At 46.2% G+C, this 19,006-nt stretch overlaps 1 protein-coding gene across 4 annotated transcripts in view; it reads right to left on the bottom strand.

The window, feature by feature from the left end:
- The window catches only part of ERLEC1 (endoplasmic reticulum lectin 1), a 177,236-nt gene that overhangs the window by 130,756 nt on the left and 27,474 nt on the right, over positions 1 to 19,006 (bottom strand). For all 4 annotated transcript variants that reach the window (XR_003855372.1, XM_029593428.1, XM_029593427.1 and 1 more), the window contains exon 3: positions 18,696 to 18,776. Coding sequence is in view for 3 of the 4 variants with exons in the window: in XM_029593428.1 (XP_029449288.1) it covers positions 18,696 to 18,776 (81 nt within the window). In the remaining variant the exon portion in view is untranslated. The remainder of the gene's footprint in view (positions 1 to 18,695; positions 18,777 to 19,006) is intronic.

The raw sequence follows: 19,006 nt of genomic DNA, 5'->3' as shown, positions 1-19,006 counted from the left end.
TTGGCTGTAGGTCCTTAGAATCCAGCAAGAAAGGGTTAACCTAATAGTAGTTAGTGCTCTATTAAAACTATTTCTTTAGGTGTTCTTTTCAAAATGAAAAAGAAAAGAATGCCTCATGACCAGATTCTATAGGTCCATCTGTCTGTAACCCTTTAGCAGCAGAACCATCACATGAATTTGGACGTTGTTTGGGAGATAAGTTTATATAAGTGTGCGTCACAAATAAGAGTGTGCAAGTCTGTGTGTTGAAAGGTTGTCACTTAATCAGAGCATTTGATGAGCAATAGCGAAGTACTTGTGCAGCATACTAGATGTGCTGGCTCTGTCCTTTGTCCCACCTACTTGCTGCAGTCGTGCTATCAATGGAACACTATGCTAGGTGAGCTAGTTAGCTTTACATTAGCTAATGCAGACAGTGTTACATTGGAAGGGCAACCTTTGGCACTGAAGAGAAAGCATGTAACAGAAAATCATGCTGCTGGCTCAGTGAGGTGACAGAGGAATTTACCGGAAGATCAGCGATGTCGGAGGACTGTGTGTGAAAGGGACATGGAAGAGAAAAACACCCCCAGAAAAGTTTCAGCTCTGCAATCTTATTTGGGGGTTTTGTTTGTTATTCTAATCGCGAATAAAGGAAAACTCACTCAAAACACTCAGTAATATATAATGTGAGAGGCCTGCTGACTGAATAAGAGGATATCAGACTGTTGTAATGTGTGGTCCTGAATCCTCAAAGGGCTATTAACATTATTTTCTTCCATGTATTTATGGAAGCAGACATATTGACTGAGAGCCTTCTCTTCCTGGAGCTCAGATCATATCCAATGAGATCCCCGAGGATGGCAGGTATTTGACAAGAGATTAAGCACACACCACACTGATTCGCATAACATATAAATACAACAAAGAGCATAAGATGGGGTAGGGCCATTATAATAAAATTAAAAAAAAAAAAAAAAGTACACAACCCAAAAATAATAAAATATAGAAACATAATGGCAGAAAAATACCATTTGTTCCATCTAATCGGCCCATTAATTCTCATCACGTCCTTAGAGATCCCCTGGACTTATCCCTTGCTTTCTTGAATTTACATACTGTTTTTGCCTCCACCACTTCCACTGGGAGGCTGTTACATACATTTACCACACTGTAAAAAAATGTTTTCCTAAGATTACTCCTGAGTCTACCCCCTTTCAATTTCATCTCATGACCCCTTGTTCTAGAGCCTCCTTTCCATTGAAAAAGGTTCACCTCCTATGCATGGAAACCTTTGAAATATTCTATCATATCTTCCCAACCTTGCCTTTCCTCTAGGGTATACATCTTTAAGTCTATCTCCATATGCTTAAGAACAAAGACCATCAACCATTTCAGTAGCCACCCTCTGGACAGACTCCATCCTGTTTATATCTTTTTGAAGGGGCAGTCTCCAGAATTCCAAATGAGGTCTTACTAGGGTGTTATACAGGTGCACTATCACCTCCCTTTTTCTGCTGACCATTCCTCTTCCTATGCAGTCAAACATCTTTCTGGCTTTTACTGTCGCTTTATCCACCTGTTTGGCCACCTTAAGACCATCAGATATAATTACTCCCAGATACTGCTCTTCCTTTGTGCTTAGAAGAATTTCACTTCCAATACCGTACCTTTCCCCTTGGGATTTTGCATATTTTTTAGTATTAAATCTTAGCTACCAGACCTTAGACCATTCCTTCAGATTCACTAGATCCCTCCTCATGTCTTCCATTCCTTCCTGGTTGTCTACCCCGTTACAGATTTTGGTATCAACAAAAGAGACAAACCTTTCCTGACTACCCTTCCGTTATGTTGCTCACAAAAATACTGAAAAGAACTGGTCCAAGGACTAATCTCTAAGGCACAAGGATGAAAAAAACAAGTTGCTTATCGTAGATAGCAGGATGAATTAGTCATGACATGTGGGTGATATTATCCGACAACACTGGACTTGTTTCTCCTAGCTGGCAGAGCTTTTAGCTATGAGCATGTGTGGGAATTCTCACCTAGACATTGCTCCATGAGCCTTCTAAGTTGATAACAGAGCTTAATCGAGCTAGGTAACTGACTTTCCAGGGAGGCAGGTAGGTATCTAGCATGGATAATTCATCCTGTCTACAGAAAACAGTTTACAGTAAGCAAGCTTCCTTTTTCCATTGTTAAACAGGATGAATTAGCCATGACATGGTGTTACCAAGCTGAGGATTGCAGGGGAGCATTTACAAAGTAAGCAATGCTGACTCCACTTTGGAGAGAAGACTACTGCAAGAACAGATTACACAAAACTGCTTGTCCTAATTCACTGTCAGTTCTTGAGAGATTGTCCAGAAAGTAGAGGGACATAAAGGGGTGAAACAGAGGTCCATATTGTAACTTTGCAGATGTCTTCAAGAGGCACTTCTCACAAATAGGCAATGGAAGAGGCCATAGCTCTGACCTGATCAGCTTTGACAGCATCTGCAATTTGTAAGCCTGCTGAAGTGTAAAAGTGCTAAATGCATTCCACTATATAGTTGGACAAAGTACGTTTGGTGAGCACTATTCCATATCTGTTAGGGTCGTATGAAACAGCTGAAAAGCTTGACGAAGTTGCAGAGTTCTTTTCTTGTAGAATATTAGAGCTCTTCTGCAATCTAACATAAGAAGGGTCTTCTCACCTTCAAGAGCATGAGGACGCAGAAAGAAAGTAGGTAATACGATTGATTGATTGATAAGGAAAGCCAAGACCACCTTTAGAAGAAACTGAGTGAGTGCAGAGCAACAACCTATTGTGGAAGGATTGCTTGTAATCTAGCTAATGAACAAAAGCTTGAAGTTCCCTGATTCTTTTAGCTGAAGTCACTGCTACCATGAAAACTACTTTCCATATCAAGATCTTAAGAGAAGTTGTTTCAAAAGGCAGCTTCATTGAGACAGGACAACATTCGAGTCCCATGAGACTGGAGGCTTCACATGCCATAAACCTTTCATGAATCTCGATACCAGTGGATGAGACGAGATGGGTTTATTGTTACTTGTAAAATGGTAAGCCACTGTGGAGCAGAGATGTACTCTGACAAAGGATGTAAGACCCAAGTCAGAAAGGAAGAGAAGTAGGTTAGCAAATGGTTAGGCTTGCAAGAAAACATATCCAAGGCATTCTGATGACACCATTTGGATATCTTTTCCCTTTAAAAGCATAGTTTTTCCTAGTTTATTTATTTATTTATTTAAATTCTTTTAATATACCGATGCTCAAGACAAGGTCTTATCGTACCGGTTTACAATGGAACTAGGGGAAACCAATTAACAATATATAGAAGGTAAAGTTACATTGAACAGGGAGCATAAACATGGGCTTTGGAAGAAAGGAAAGATTTCAAACTAATACAACTGGAGAGTACCAAAATGGTAGCGAGACATATGGAGATTAACATAAGGTTGCTGAATTCGGCTGGAGATTTATTAAGGGTTTCCTAGCTTAAATCAAAGTCTTCAATGTCTCTGAGCAAAGAGACCTACAATTGTTGTGTGTTCAACATCCAAGCCATGAAGTTGAAGGATGAAAGAATAGAATGATATAGCATTTCTTTGTCTCGAGTCAGAAAGGCAAGTCTGCCTCTACATGTATTTGAGGCCTGCTGTAGAGTTATACAAGATAAACCACATTTGTCTAGGCCATGCTGGAGCTATGAGGATCCAGTGAGGCAGATTTGATAGTAGCTTTTGTACTGTCCTAGTGATCAGTGGTACTGGCGGGAAAAAAAAAAGTACATGAGGCTTGTTCCCTAATCGATTAAAAAGCATCCTGTGCTAACTTGAGCTTGGTGGGTAGAACTGAGCAAAATCCGTCAAGCTTTCTGATCTGCTACAACACGAATAGGTGGATTGATGGGAGACCCCCTCATTTGTAGACTGCCAATTGTTGCAGAGACCACTCATGTGGGAGTTTTGCACTCCTGTGGGGTGAATTATTCTGCTGAGACAATCTGCCAGCGTGTTGGAGATCCCTGGAAGATAAGCAGCCTGTAGAACAGCTCGATTCCCAATCACCCACTGCCAAATCTTTAATGCTTTCTGGGCCTGTTCTGTCATTTTAGGTTGCTAGCACTCTAGTTGCTGAGACCTGCCTTGAAGTGGTTGCTGGCATTGAGCCAGAAGAGATGATACTGTTGAAAAGGACCAAATGTGTGTCTAAAAGTATGGCCTCTGGTAAGAAGAGTGTCTTGAAGAGGAAGGCTGCTCAGGAGCCATCAAGAGGGATTGGCGTGACATACTCTATTCTTTAATTCGAGTGACTGTTCTCTGAGCTTTTCACCAAAAAGGTTGTCCCACAAGGGAGGCCCAACAACTTGTCTTGGATGCTACTGGCTTGTAGGAGATACCAAACATTTTCTCTACTGTATGCAACAAAATATGAATTCTAAATTCCATGGATACTGACCAGTGTTCCATCAAACAAATACAGAGAAGCACAGAAAAGCAAGAGGAAGAACTTTTGATCAGAGTAATAATACGTGCCCAGGTTATCTGATCTGCTTGTTAACTTAAGGGCTTTAGCTTTTCTCCGCAAATGAGCCAAGACCTGCCCAAGGATAGGTCACTCAGGCGAAAACTCCTCAGGAGACCCGGGAGAACTCAGCAGGCTCGCTCTGTTTTTAAAAGTATTTATTTATTTTTTTTTACTTTATTTTTTTTTTTTTCTTCAGAGCTGCTCAACCAGGGGAATGCATATCCCTGGGCTTAAACAATTAGTAGCTCCCAACAGATGAATTAAATGTGTCTGGAATTGAATAGGAAGGGACCGGCCCACCAGTAAATCCCCCCAACTCATCGGGCTGCATCAAGATTCTCTGGGCATTAAGGTCGTAGGGCAGAAGCCCAGCCTTGCCTGCTATTAGAAAGTGATCTGTACTCTCGTCTGTCTGTTTTTTGTTTTTTTTACTACTTACTACAAGTTGATCTAATCAAAGGCACTAAGGATAAAGAATCCCTTCACTTAATAAATAATCAAGAATCTTATAAAGAATCAGAACCTCAGGTTATGCCATCCTTCATCTGCTGGAGTCCGAGAAATACTGAAGGATCGCAGGTGGCACACCGGGTTATCGGAGGTGCCTTTCAGCTTCTTCTCTGACTCCATCTGCTGGAAGAGAGGCATAACCCTGGTACATACAGGGAAAGACATGTGTTTGCTTTTTCTAACTGCTAAACCTGAGGTGTCTGACATAAGTCAGATTCTGTGGGAAAACCCTGTGAACTTTTCTGAGCTATTCAGAATGTGCACGTATAGAAGGTGACAGAGGTAACTGTCTGTAACACTGCTCTTCCTAATAGGTGTGGGGAGGGGGAAAGAAATGTGCAGTATCAGACAGGTTATAGAACACCCTTATATTGCTTAAAAGCTCTAAGCCATGCCATGCATTGAGCTCCGATGTAGGCTGATGATGTACATGAGAAGGAATGGAATGTCAGAGAAAGAAGATTTCTTATGCATTCCTCCACATTCAACAGCAGTTGAGGGTAGTTAAGTGTCATCATCCACAGGTTGGAGAAAAGGCTTTAGTTCAGGCTTATTTTACTTCTGTTAGATTATTGAAATTCTCAATATATTGGCCTGCCAGATTTTGTACTAAAATCCTTACAAACTTTATAGCAAGCTGCCACTTGACTAATATCTGGGAGTAATATTTGGGAACATATTTCCCCAGTGTTGGCAGATCACACAGTATGGAGTAGTAAGCCTGCTATTCTTGTTCATAAATTGATTTTTCTTGATTCTTTACCTTGGGCAAATGCCACACTTCATTTATATAACCCATCTCTTACACTGCGCTCATATCAGAGAGGATTATTGGATGTTCCAGCTATATGTGCTGCACGTCTGGTAGAGACTTGTGAAAAAGCCGCTTCAACATTTTTGTAATACACTACCTGCTGACTTATATTTGACAACCTGCACCAACACATATCTGCTTCACTTAGTTTTTATTTAGCAGGTCTTGTAGTGTTGCCTGATTTTTAATCATGTGTTTTTACTATTTTTACTCTGTGTGTTTTTATGGTGTTATATAATTGTTCTGATGTTTTTATATGATTGTTTTAACTATTTTAGTATTTCATAAATTGTGTGTGCAATCTTTTAAGTCTCAGAGTTAGTCACCAGGTGACAAATAAAAAAAATACAGTCATGTAGATACTGCACCATAAAAAAACTGGCAAGTAGATATGGGCAGTAAGCATGACGCTCTAAAATACTTTCTTTCCAAAATTGTCCAGATCCCTATAGTCTTTGCCTAGTAGTGAATTAAATGAATTATTGTCTTCTGCCTTTTTCAGTGCAGACACTAATGATGGACTAGTGAAATAGATGGATAACTGAACCCTGGTGACTTCTGAGCTTTATACTTGAAATTGTTTTCTGGCCACAGGAATACCAGAGATAGGCGTTTCCCACATTCTCATCTGTAACAGGTTAAGAATGTCGTGGACCGGAAGAGCCGCTGGTTCTGATGGCGTGCCCAGTATTTGGAGGAGACCAAAGACTTCTGACCGGGGTCTTTATTCTTGCATACATTGACACCAATTGTCTTTACCATTTTTTCACTAGTTTTCAGTAGATAAGATCCTCCTTAGGCAATGTATGGTCTGGAAGATCTGACAATAGTTCAGAAGGTATACCTGTAGAATCTTTATCTGAACCTAATGGTGTGGACTCATGAAAAATGACTTGGGGGCTAAAGAGACAACACCTGCATAGGAACTTCTACACATGCTCACTAGAGCTAAAAGCTCCACTAGCTAGGAGAGACTAATCAGTTTGGTGCTTCTGGATAATGTCATCCACATGTCATGGCTAATTAAGCTTGCTGAATAACAGAAGCTTTAAATACATCCAAAAGAGAAAGCAACAGAGGTAAGGAAAAGCAAGTCAGGGGTGTGTGGTTAGGCCAATTGGTTGGCTTTCAAATGGCCTGGCTGACTTAAGGCAGAAGTAAAAATACTTGTGTAGAAAAGAAATCCAGAATGAGGCCAGAGCCAGTATGTGTGTTCTGGCAGGTCTTGCAGAACTCCCACTCCTCTTCTTGCACAGGCCTCCTTTAACCAACGAAATCAGAGAGGTTGGGGCACTGTAAAGACTCCTGGAGCACACACAACAGCTCTGGGCCCATGCTGGATTTCTTTTCCAATGCTGTTGCTATGATCACCATTACACAGTACAGCCATAAAAGGTGAGGTGGGAGAAACCAGAAAGAAGTAATTAAAGGGAGGGGAATTCAGCCAGAGAAGTGGTAAGAAATGAGAAATTACTACTTAACTGATAGTTTCCTTTTCCTTAAGGGAGATAGATGGATTCAGGACCAGTGGGTAATGCACTTCTACCAGCAGATGGAGATGGAGCAAACTGATGTCACAGTATATATACTCCTGCAGTGACATCAGCCTGCCAGTATTCTCTTCAAAAGCAACTGTGAACAGACTAGCAAAAACATGATTAAAAACAGATAACCATTTCAATAATCAGCTAACATGAAACACTGAGCTCAGACAAGAAACACATTAACATTAGTCTAGGACTGGATGAATACTTACCAGTAATCCCCTGGAACACGTAGCCACACAGGAGGACCATCACACAATCATTCAGCAGCCAAGGGCAGGAAGCTGAATCCATCTATCCACCTTGAGGAAAAGGAAATTTAGATAAGTAGTAATTTCTCATTACTTAGCATGGACCAGTGAGATGTACCCAAGCTACTCCCGAATAGGGTGAAAGGCTGCCCGCAGCCCAATCAAAGCCACACGTGCAAAGGCTGCGTCCTCCTGGGCCTGCACATCCAGATGATAATACCTGGAAAAAGTGTGTAAGGAGGACCATGTCACAATTCAACAAATGTCAATGGGAGACAACAATCTCACCTCTGTCCATGACGCTGCTTGAGCCCTAGTGGAATGAGCCCAAAACTGAGTAGGCAACAGCTTTTCAGCATTCACATATGCAGCTGTGACTACCTCCTTAATCCAATGAGCTATTGTAGCCTGCAAAGAGGATTCGCCCTGCTTTCCCCCACCATGAAGGACAAAGATGATCCAGCTTTCGGAAAGGCTTAGAATCCTCCAGATACCTTACGACACGTCTCGACACCCAAGGGACACAATAAGCAATATTCTTCCGCATCTCCTTCCTTATCCATGGATGGCAAGGAAATGGACTGATTCAAGTGAAAACAAGATCACTTTAGGCAAGAAGGAAGGAACAGTGCACAGCTGTATTGCTCCTGGAGTCACCCAAAGGAACGGCTCCCAGCAAGACAAGGCCTGCAACTCGGAAATTTGACATACAGAACATATCGCCACCAATAACTGCAAGGAAAGACTATGCAGTGGTCAAAACATAGGGCCCGTTAAGAAATCCAAAACCAGGTTAAGATGCCACAAATGAACCTTAAACCACAAGGGAGGACAAAGTTGATTCACTCCTTCAAGAAATGGGCCACATCAGGATAAGACAATAAGGCTTCACCATTCACCTGGCCCCTGAAACAGGCAAGAGCTGCAACCTGTACCTTCAAGGAATTAAGAGCCAACCCTTTATTTAACCCATCCTGCAAAAATTCCAAAATGAGCGACATCTTAACTGAATGAGGAAGAAATCTTTGATCTTCACACCAAGCCTCAAAACACTCGCCAAACTTGTAGATAGGCTAAAGAAGTGGAGAACTTTCAAGCTTGTAGCAAGGTGGCAATGAACACAGAAGAATATCCACGCTTCAACAAGTGAGCCATCTCAAGGGCCATACCATAAGACAAAACAGTCAGATCTTCATGAAGGACAGGCCCCTGCTGCAATAGATTCTTGTGCGGTGGAAGAGGAAAAGGGGGGGGGGGTCCTCTACCAGGAGTCTTCACAGATCTGCATACCATCGTCTTCTAGGCCAATCTGGTGCCACAAGGAACACCATCCCCTTGTGGCCTTTGATCCCCCTGCATCATCAATTTCTGAATACGATCTTCTGGCAGGAAAACTTTGTCCTGCCTCATGTCGAACCAAACACCCAGATACTTCAACGACTGAGATGGTTGAAGACTGCTTTTGGCTAGGTTCTCCACCCAAGTGAGCTCTTGCAACAGGGAGATCACTTTGCGGGGCCCAGGCAGCTCACTTCCAGAGACTTGGCCCGAATCAGCCAGTTGTCCGTATACAGGTGTACTGGGATCCCATCCTCTCTCAACTCTGCCGCCGCCACCACAATAACCTTGGAAAAGTTCTAAGTGCGATGGCCAGACCAAAAGACAGCACCCGAAACGGATTACTGGCACCCTCAACACCGTGAAACACAGAAAACGTTGGTTCTCTAATCGGATGGGAATATGGAGGTACGCCTCTAACAGATCCAAGGATGTCAGAAATTCCTCCAACTGCACAGTCATTGTCACCGAACGCAATATTTCCATGTGAAAATGAGTCACCCGCAAAGGACGATTGACTCCTTTGTGATCTAGAATGGAACGAAAGGAGCCTTTCCTTCTTGGGCACAAAGAAATAAATGGAACATCGCTCTGTATTTTCTTGAGACATGGATACTGGAACTACAGCCCTCAGACTGAGAAGTCTTGACAGTGTAGACTCCACTGCCTACTTCTTCTGTGGGGAGTGGCAGGGAGACACCATGAACATGTCGCAAGGAACAATGTGAAACTCCAGCGCATATCTTTCTCGTATCGCCTCCAGGACCCACTGCTCCGATGTGATCTTGACTTACTTTTGATAAAGAGAGAGAAGTCTCCCTATCTCCGGTTCCCAGGGGTTGATTTGGCAAACCTTCACTGGAAGGTTTGGGAAGTTCCACTACCCAAGCCTGCACCTTGCTTGGGCTGTCTGGGACGAAAGGACTGAGACCTGCTGAAAGGCAGAGTCCTTTGAAATGTCACCCCCCATGAGGGATGACACTGCTTAGAACCCCTGAGACAACTCCTCATACCAAAGGGGCACAGCAACTGCTTCTTATCCTTCGGCAACTGAGGAATCGGGGATTCACCCCACTTATTGGCCAGTTTCTTCATCTCGTTCCCAAACAAGAGCGAGCTTTAAAAGGCAATTTCATAAGATTAGCTTGGGAGGTCACACTGGCCAACCAATTTCACAGGCAGAACTGAAACCTGGCTGCTATTACCGAAGCCATACCTCTAGCCAAGGTATAGACCAAATCGCAGCCTGCATCTGCTAAAAATGCAGTGGGTTCGATAACTGCTCTGGAAATCACTCCAGATTCATCGCTCTCCTGAGGGAGAAGTAAACAAGAGAGTGTGCCACCAGGGAAGAAGAAGAAACAAACTGCAAGGTTATTGCTAATGCTTCAAATGCTCACTTAAGGATGGCCTCAATCCTTCTATCATGCATGTCCTTCAAGGCTGCTTCTCCCTCCACGGGGGGTCGTCCGCTGGGAGATGGCACAGCCAAGCACATCCACTTTCGGAAAACGCAAGCACTCTCACACCATTGGATCCAGAGGATACAGGACTTCAAAAACCCGACCCTTTAAAATTATTTTCTGGGGCAAGATCAATTCTTGAATGGCCTTTTTTTTTTTTTGTTTGGCTCAGACATGGAATCAGCCCCAGGTAATGCCAGCATCTTTAATGTCTGGGAAATCAGAGCCAGGAACTCATCTCAATGAAGGAACCACAACATGGTCTTATATGGGTTCTAGTTCCAGAGAAATTTCCCAATCCTGCAGAAAGGCAGGATCTGCCTTGTCATCCATACCATCTGGATCCCTATCTGGAAGTCCTGTTGCTGAACTAGGCATATTTCAGCGCTCAACCATAGCACCAGGCAAGAAGGAGGTCACTACCTGCGACTCTGGCCTGGCAAGATTGGTTACGGCTGAGGACTGCACCTGAAGAAAAGTCAGAAGGATCCATGCCAAGGCCAAGGCCCAGGGACAGGAGTCCTGAGCCCACTGAATTACCTTACCCTGCTGACACAACCAGTTAGGGGAACCCCAAGATCAGCTACCCTTTTAGCAGCTCTTTTTCCATTCCCACACCAGGCTGGGAAGAACTGGGCTTAGTAAAATCAGAGGGGAGTAAATGCCCCTGTGCTTCCAAACAGCGCCAGGCTGAGATGCCCAAATATGACACACCCACATACAGGGCTAGGCGGGGTTTGGTTTTTTTTTTTGTTTTGTTTATACACACACAGGCGTCATTCACAACACTGTGCCAAAATAAGCACTCAACCGAGTTCCAACAGGATGCTCAGGGAACGTGCATAAACACAAGCATGTGCGCGCATATGCACATAAAATAGTCCTTGGTAGGCATTCCTATGCGCACAGCTAGGTGCTCAATCGAACGCATAGCTGGGCGCACAAGGCACGAGCTGACGGAACTGAAGAGGGCAGTATACGGTGCACAAACAAAAGTGCGCAAAGGCACCGCTGCGGCCTACCACGTGGCAAACCAGTCGAACCTTAGAGCAGGACCTAACTGCTCAATCTGCCAGGTTGCCCCCCCGATCCTGAACACCAGAGACAGGAACGGCCATCAGATTGCTCACCTACCACGGAGACTAGAGGGGGGAAGACAGGAAAGGAAAATTAGGACTTACCTGATAATTTTCATTCCTGTAGTACCAAGGATCAGTCCAGACTGCTGGGTTATGCCTCCCGTCCAGCAGATGGAGTCAGAGAGAAACTGAAAAGGCACCACTGATATACCCTGGTGCGCCCCCTGCGATCCTCCAGTATAATCCATAACAAAGCAGTATGAAATTAGAAAACAATGGCAAATTCTGTGACTAGCTCAATATAAAGATGAAACGTATATGAACATGTGGAAAAAACGAGGAAACCATGAAAACAAGCAAGTGCCCGTAAAAAACGGAACCCGAAAAACACGAAAAAAAACAACAGTTGCGGGACTCTACACTCTTCACTGAAATGGGCAGGCGTCTGGACTGATCCTTGGTACTACAGGAATGAAAATTATCAGGTAAGTCCTAATTTTCCTTTCCCTGTACGTACCAGGATCAGTCCAGACTGCTGGGAAGTACCCAAGCTGCCCTAAACGGGGTGGGACCCTGACAGTCCCGCACGAAGCACACCACTGCCGAATGAGTCCACCGTCGGAGCGCGCACGTCCAAACGGTAATGTCTCGCAAAGGTGTGCAATGTCTTCCAAGTAGCCGCTCGGCAAATTTCCTGCGAGGAAATAAACCCACTCTCTGCCCACGACGCCGCCTGGGAGCGCAGAGAATGAGCCTTAAGACCCTCCGGAACGGCGCGACCTTGGGAAATGTAAGTAGACACAATCGCCTCTTTCAACCAGCGTGCGATCGTAGTTTTTTGAAGCTTTATTTCCCTTCTTTGGACCACCCCACAAGACAAACAGATGGTCAGACAACCGAAAGGGGTTGGTAATGTCCAGGTACCGCAAGAGCGTCCTTCGAACATCCAACTTGCGAAGTTCCGGTTGCCGCGACGCCTCAGCCCCGTCCACCGCAAATGCCGGTAGGTCCACCGTCTGGTTGACGTGAAAGGCGGAAACTACCTTAGGCAAAAACGAAGGAACGGTACGTAGAGAAACCCCCGAATTAGAAATACGGAGAAAAGGTTCCCTACAAGACAACGCCTGAAGTTCCGAGATTCGGCGAGCTGAACAAATAGCGACGAGAAAAACAGTTTTGAGAGTGAGATCCTTGAGAGTAGCCCTTCGTAGAGGCTCAAACGGAGAAGTACAAAGACCCCGGAGAACCAAATTTAAACTCCAAGAAGGACAGATAGGTCGCACCGGGGGTCGCAAATGTTTAACTCCCTTTAAAAATCGTGCAACGTCCGGATGCATGGCAATGGAAACTCCGTCAAGTTTACCGCGGTAACAGCCTAAGGCCGCTACCTGCACACGCAGAGAATTATAGGATAAACCCTTCTTTAGACCCTCTTGCAAAAAAGTCAGAATATGAGACACCGTAGCCTTCCGCGACGGCACTTCCAGACCCTGACACCAGGAGTCAAAAACCTTCCATACCCTGACATAAGCAACCGAGGTAGAGGGCTTACGAGCCTGCAGAAGAGTAGTAATGACCGACTCGGAATATCCTTTCCTTCTCAATTGCCGCCTCTCATAAGCCAAGCCGCTAGACAAAAGCGATCGGCCTGGTCGAAAAATACTGGACCCTGCCGAAGGAGTCGAGGCAGATGACCGAGCCGCAAGGGGCCGTCCACCGCTAGATTGATGAGGTCGGCGAACCACGGCCTCCTCGGCCACTCCGGAGCTACGAGAATGACGGGTCCCGTGTGGGATTCTATGCGACGCAATATTTTCCCCACCAACGGCCACGGTGGAAACACATACAGAAGAACGTGCGCAGGCCAGGGAAGAGCTAGCGCGTCTACGCCCTCCGACCCGTGTTCCCTTCTGCGACTGAAGAAGCGAGCTGCCTTGGCATTCAAACGAGTTGCCATGAGGTCCAACCGGGGAGTTCCCCACCGGCGACAGATGAGTCTGAGTGCCTCGGGAGATAGTTCCCACTCTCCCGGGTCTAGTCGTTGCCGGCTGAGATAGTCTGCTTGAACGTTGTCGACTCCTGTGATGTGGGACGCTGCAATCCGAGACAGTTGCTGCTCTGCCCACACCATCAACTGGCTGGCTTCGGTTGCTACCGGTAGACTCCATGTACCGCCTTGCCGATTTATATATGCTACCGTGGTTGCGTTGTCGGACAGAACCCGAACTGCTCTGTCCCGAATCAAAGGCAGAAAGTGCTGTAATGCTAGGCGAACCGCCCTTGTTTCCAAACGATTGATCGACCACTTGGTCTGAGGAGGCGTCCAACGTCCCTGAGCGGACTGAGACTGACAGACTGCTCCCCAGCCCGTCAGACTGGCATCGGTCGTGACAATGATCCATTGAGGCAGATCCAAATCGGTGCCTTGGAGCAAGTGGACCGGATCCAACCACCATTGTAGACTGGTCCTCGCTGGGGGTAAGAGTGGCAAAGGTATCTGAAACTCTTCCGATTTGGGGTCCCAACGAGACAGAAGCGCCCTCTGTAGCGGCCGCATATGCGCAAATGACCACGGAACCAAATCCAGTGTGGATGCCATATATCCAAGAACCTCTAAGTAATCCCATACCACAGGCAGGGGAAGGGCGAGGAGACGGCGAACGTGCGCCATCAGACGCTCCATCCCTGCCTGTGGGAGAGAAACCTTTCCCACTTTCGTATCGAACGAGGCGCCCAGAAATTCCAAATTCTGGGAGGGGATCAGATGGCTCTTGGTGTAATTGACCACCCACCCCAAGGAGTGGAGCCGGTGAAGGACTGCCTGAATCGCATCTTCGCAGAGACGTCGCGATTTTGCTCGGATGAGCCAATCGTCCAAATACGGGTGTACCAACACTCCGTCTCTCCGAAGACTAGCCGCCACCACCACCATTACCTTGGTGAACACCCTCGGAGCTGTCGCCAGACCGAACAGAAGAGCACAAAACTGGAAGTGAGATCCCAGGACCATAAAGCGCAGAAATCTTTGATGGAACTCTTGTATCCCTATGTGCAAGTAAGCCTCCGTGAGATCTAAGGAAGCCAAATACTCGCCTTTGTGTACCGCCGCTATGACCGAGCGCAGGGTCTCCATCCGAAACCGCGGTATGCGCAACGCCCTGTTGACTCGCTTGAGATCCAGAATCGGCCGAAATGTGCCCTCCTTCTTGGGAACAATGAAATAGATGGAATAACGGCCCGTGCGTTGCTCGGCGGGCGGCACAGGCACTATTGCACCCAGCGCCTGCAATCGCTCCAGGGTCTGAGCAATTCGCTGTTGCTTTACCTGAGAACCGCTGGGAGAGATAAGGAACAAATCGCGCAGGGGCCTTGCAAAATCTAGGGCGTAGCCGTGAGATATAATGTCGAGGACCCATTGGTCTGAGGTAATTGTGGCCCATTCCTCCCGAAAGTAAGAGAGTCGTCCTCCTACCTCCGGGACGGAGGAATGGACCGGCGTCCCTTCATTGAGCTGCCTTAGAGGTGGCGAAGGTATGAGACGCCCCTGCGCGTGCCGGCCTTCTACCACGAAAGGAAGGAGTCCATGACTGGGAACGCGGAGACGGCTGTCGGGTAGCAAAAGAGGACCCCCTTCCCGAACGAAAACGGCGTTGCCCGCGAAACCGTCCGCGGAAGGTACCCGAAGGGCGAAAAAATCTAGGCTTGTCCTCTGGCAACTTAAACACTTTATTCTCCCCCAAAGATCGGATAAGGTCTTCTAACTCGGTGCCAAATAACAACTTGCCCCGAAAGGGAAAGGAACCGAGTTGGGCCTTGGAGGAAGAGTCCGCCGCCCAATGACGCAGCCAGAGTAACCTCCGTGCCGACACAGCCGAAGACATAGACCGGGCCGAAGTGCGGAGGAGGTCATAAAAGGCATCCGCGGCGTAAGCCAACGCGGATTCTATACGGTTTGCTTGCTCTGCTTCATCCGGAGGCAGATCTTGAGATGTCAACATCTGTTGTACCCAACGAAGGGTAGCCCTTTGTACCATGCAGCTGCAAACGGCCGCCCGTACTCCCAAAGCCGAAACCTCAAAGATGCGCTTAAGCAACGTCTCCAGCTTCCGATCCTGAAGATCCTTAAGGGCCGTACCCCCTGTTACGGGAATGGTGGTATGTTTAGCCATGGCAGTGACCGCCGAATCCACCCTTGGCACCCTAAGGAGCTCCAAGGAATCCGCAGGGAGAGGGTAAAGCTTATCCATAGCGCGGCTGACCCTAAGAGTTGCCTCCGGATTATCCCATTCCCGGGATACAAGCTGAAACAGTTTATTATGAAAAGGAAAGGCATGCGCAGGCGTGCGGAGCCCGTCTAATTCAAAATCCCCTGGCTGGGAATTGGAGTCAACCTGGGGTACTGGAATCTTTAGTTCCCGAAGAACATGGGCAATCAAGGGATCCAGTTCTTCCTTATGAAATAAGCGGAGTATCTGAGGATCATCCCCCTCAACCGGGTCCGTACCCCCTACATCCATATCAGGATCCGGCATGGACGGATCCTGTGAAAGGGGGGCCGGAGCTACATGCTGAGGTTTTGGAGGGGGAGCCGAAGGAGCTGGAGCAGCCTGCTGCGGAGGTTGAGGAGGAGCCGGGGCTGCATCCCCCAAGCCAAAGAGACCAGTAGAAAGTCTCCCCCGTTTATCTGGGGCAGGAGTACCCTGCTCCCATTCCGCTTCGGCCTCCATATAAGCCTTGTGGAGCAAAAGTACAAATTGTGAGGAAAAGGGATGAGGCCTCTTCAAAGAACCTCCTTTTGCTCCCACAGGTGGCAAATTAACAGGCCCTGGTAACCCGCGGGGGCTAAGATCCGGTGGGGACAGGGGGGGGGGGGGGGGAAGTCATCCCCTTCTTCCGACGAAACCGCATCGCGATCCGAGTCATTTAAAATGGCCACCGAATTTTCTAAAATGGCCACCGCCCCCGGTATCGGCAGCGCGGACTGCCGAGATTTGGCCGACGCTGGCCGTGCCCCACGCCGCGGGGAAGGGGAGCTCCCGGCCGCGGCTGACCCCCGCGAGGAACCCTCACCCCCGGGAAGGCACCGGGAGCAAAGGCCCTCGCGGGAGAGCCGACGGCCCGGCTCCCCACATGCCGTACAAACAGTGCCTCGGGGCATGGTTAAGTACCTCGGGGCAGCTAAAGTACCTCACAGACAAGTGGCTGGTGGAGCCTGCAGGGGGTGTAGCACACCCGACTAAACTTTCTTCTCCGAGGAATGAAACTTCTCAGGAGGCGGATAGGGAGAGTGACCGGCCCACCGATTAATCCTCCCCTCCTCTCACTGGGTAAGACTGAAAAAAACCCCGGGAAAAGGCTGTAGGGCAGTGCCCTGCCTGGCCTGCTATGGCTCCACTTATTATTACCAAATTAGGTACAAATCACTAATTGATCTAGTCACAGGATTTCTCCTCTATATTAAGTCAAACCTGATAGGGAAATCCCTTCACAATTCAATTTACAGGAGATCAGGACCGCAAGGTTATGCTCTCTCATCTGCTGGAGTCAGAGATATACTGGAGGATCGCAGGGGGAGCACCAGGGTATATCAGTGGTGCCTTTTCAGTTTCTCTCTGACTCCATCTGCTGGACAGGAGGCATAACCCAGCAGTCTGGACTGATCCTGGTACGTACAGGGAACCCTAATTAACTCCCCTTCTCTTCTTAAACCACTTAAAAAAACAAAACAAAAAAAAAAAAACCCACTTTACCTGAGCTGAGCCTGTCCTGGCTGAATACAAGCACAGTCTCTGGCTGAAGGGGGAAGAGGGTAAATACCATCATCACCTTGCTCGGCTTCCTGCACCCACTGCCTTCCAGCTTTTTTTTTTAAACAGCTAAGTCCATGCCAGCTCAAAGGCCAGCTACCGGACCAAGAAACTCATCTGAAGGACCACGGAAATCTCCTCAGGAATTCTCAACTGGGGGAGGGACCATTTGGTATCACCACAGGAGAGCGGGACACATTACATTTCCTGGTTTCTCCTCAAACTTGAAGCAATCCCCAGTAGGGAGGTGCATGTCCACCATCTGCTGGAGATAGAATACTGGCAGGCTGATGTCACTGTGGTGTCAGTTTGCTCAGTTTCCATCTGCTGGTAGAGATGCATAACCCACTGGGGTCCTGAATCAATCTATCCACATATTAGGAAATGGAAGGTGATTGGGCTAGAGCTGTGAGGAAAGGAAAGGAAGAGTAAGGCAATTATGCCATGGGGGTTGAGGAGAAGAGGGAATGGAAAGCAAAGTAATTATGCCAGGTGGGAAGGGAAAGCAATTATGTCAGTGGGATGAGACAGGAGAGGGAATGGAAGATGATTATAATAGGGGGATGTGAAAGAAGGGAAAGTGACCGTGTGCATTTACTGAATCTCCTACTTTGAATGTCATCACATGCCACTGCAGCAAATTAAATTTTTAGCTTTCTAACATGAAGTCTGATTAATGAACAGGAAAAAAAATAGAAATCTTAAAATAATAAATGAGAAAAAAAAAATGAAGAAAGGCTTCCAAAAAAAAAAAATGCAACATAAAACAAAACACAAAATGCTGGATCTAAAAATGTTTGACAGCAATTGAGTTATTTAAAATTTGGCCTTTATTCTTCAATATTGTATTTTTTAATTTATTTAGTTACAATGCCAGAGTGTTCACCCTAACGAGACAATGAAGAACGATCTATGCTAGAACTTATAATTTACAAAGAACTGCTTCATTAAGAATAAGGAAATAGGACATTTGCGTTCAATCAGCCAGACAAGTTCAGTGATTTATTGACAGTAAAAACTTGCTGAGGTAGTTAACAAAAAGGTTTACATTAAAACTGTTTAATCTTTTTGAAGTCCATTTTCTAACATGAATAGTGACCTAGTAGCAAAAGTTATCAGAAAGCTATCCATACTTCATCTTTTTAAAACTTTGGCCTGGCAGTTTTTGAGCCTTTATTTGCAGCTACCAGGGGTTGTTCCCCTCATTTTTTTTTAACCCCCACCCAAATCCCTACTACCAACAAATGACCATCCTTAGTCTGTCCACTAGGTGTCTCCACTTACAATGTCTGGGATTCCCCTTGCCCCTAAGGGCTGCGGCCACTACCTTCACGGGCTACAGTGTACAAAACAAGAAAATCATCAATGGATAGACATACCCTAAAGGAGCAGCTGCTTTGTTTAAAGAGAGGTTCCAAGAGCTCTCGAGGAGTTGGTCCTTTGTAATCTCGTTGTTCTTCCTGACAATGAAAATGGTAGCAGAGTTAATACTGCATAGAGAGATGTATTGAAGCAGTATAACTTCTAGCACTTGAAACAAAATGGACTCCAATCATCATATTGACTTGTACATACTAGCTGCACTGCTTCTGACTGGAACAACTCAGTCTTTTCTTTCCATGTAATTATATCACAATACGGACAACTGAAATGAAATCATCCAAAATACTACAATGAGGATAACTGAGGT

Source organism: Rhinatrema bivittatum, chromosome 3 (assembly GCF_901001135.1).
Source record: "Rhinatrema bivittatum chromosome 3, aRhiBiv1.1, whole genome shotgun sequence".
Lineage (NCBI taxonomy): Eukaryota > Metazoa > Chordata > Amphibia > Gymnophiona > Rhinatrematidae > Rhinatrema > Rhinatrema bivittatum.
The sequence above is the reverse complement of the archived record's forward strand: the minus strand, read 5'-3'. Positions and strand labels throughout refer to the sequence as shown.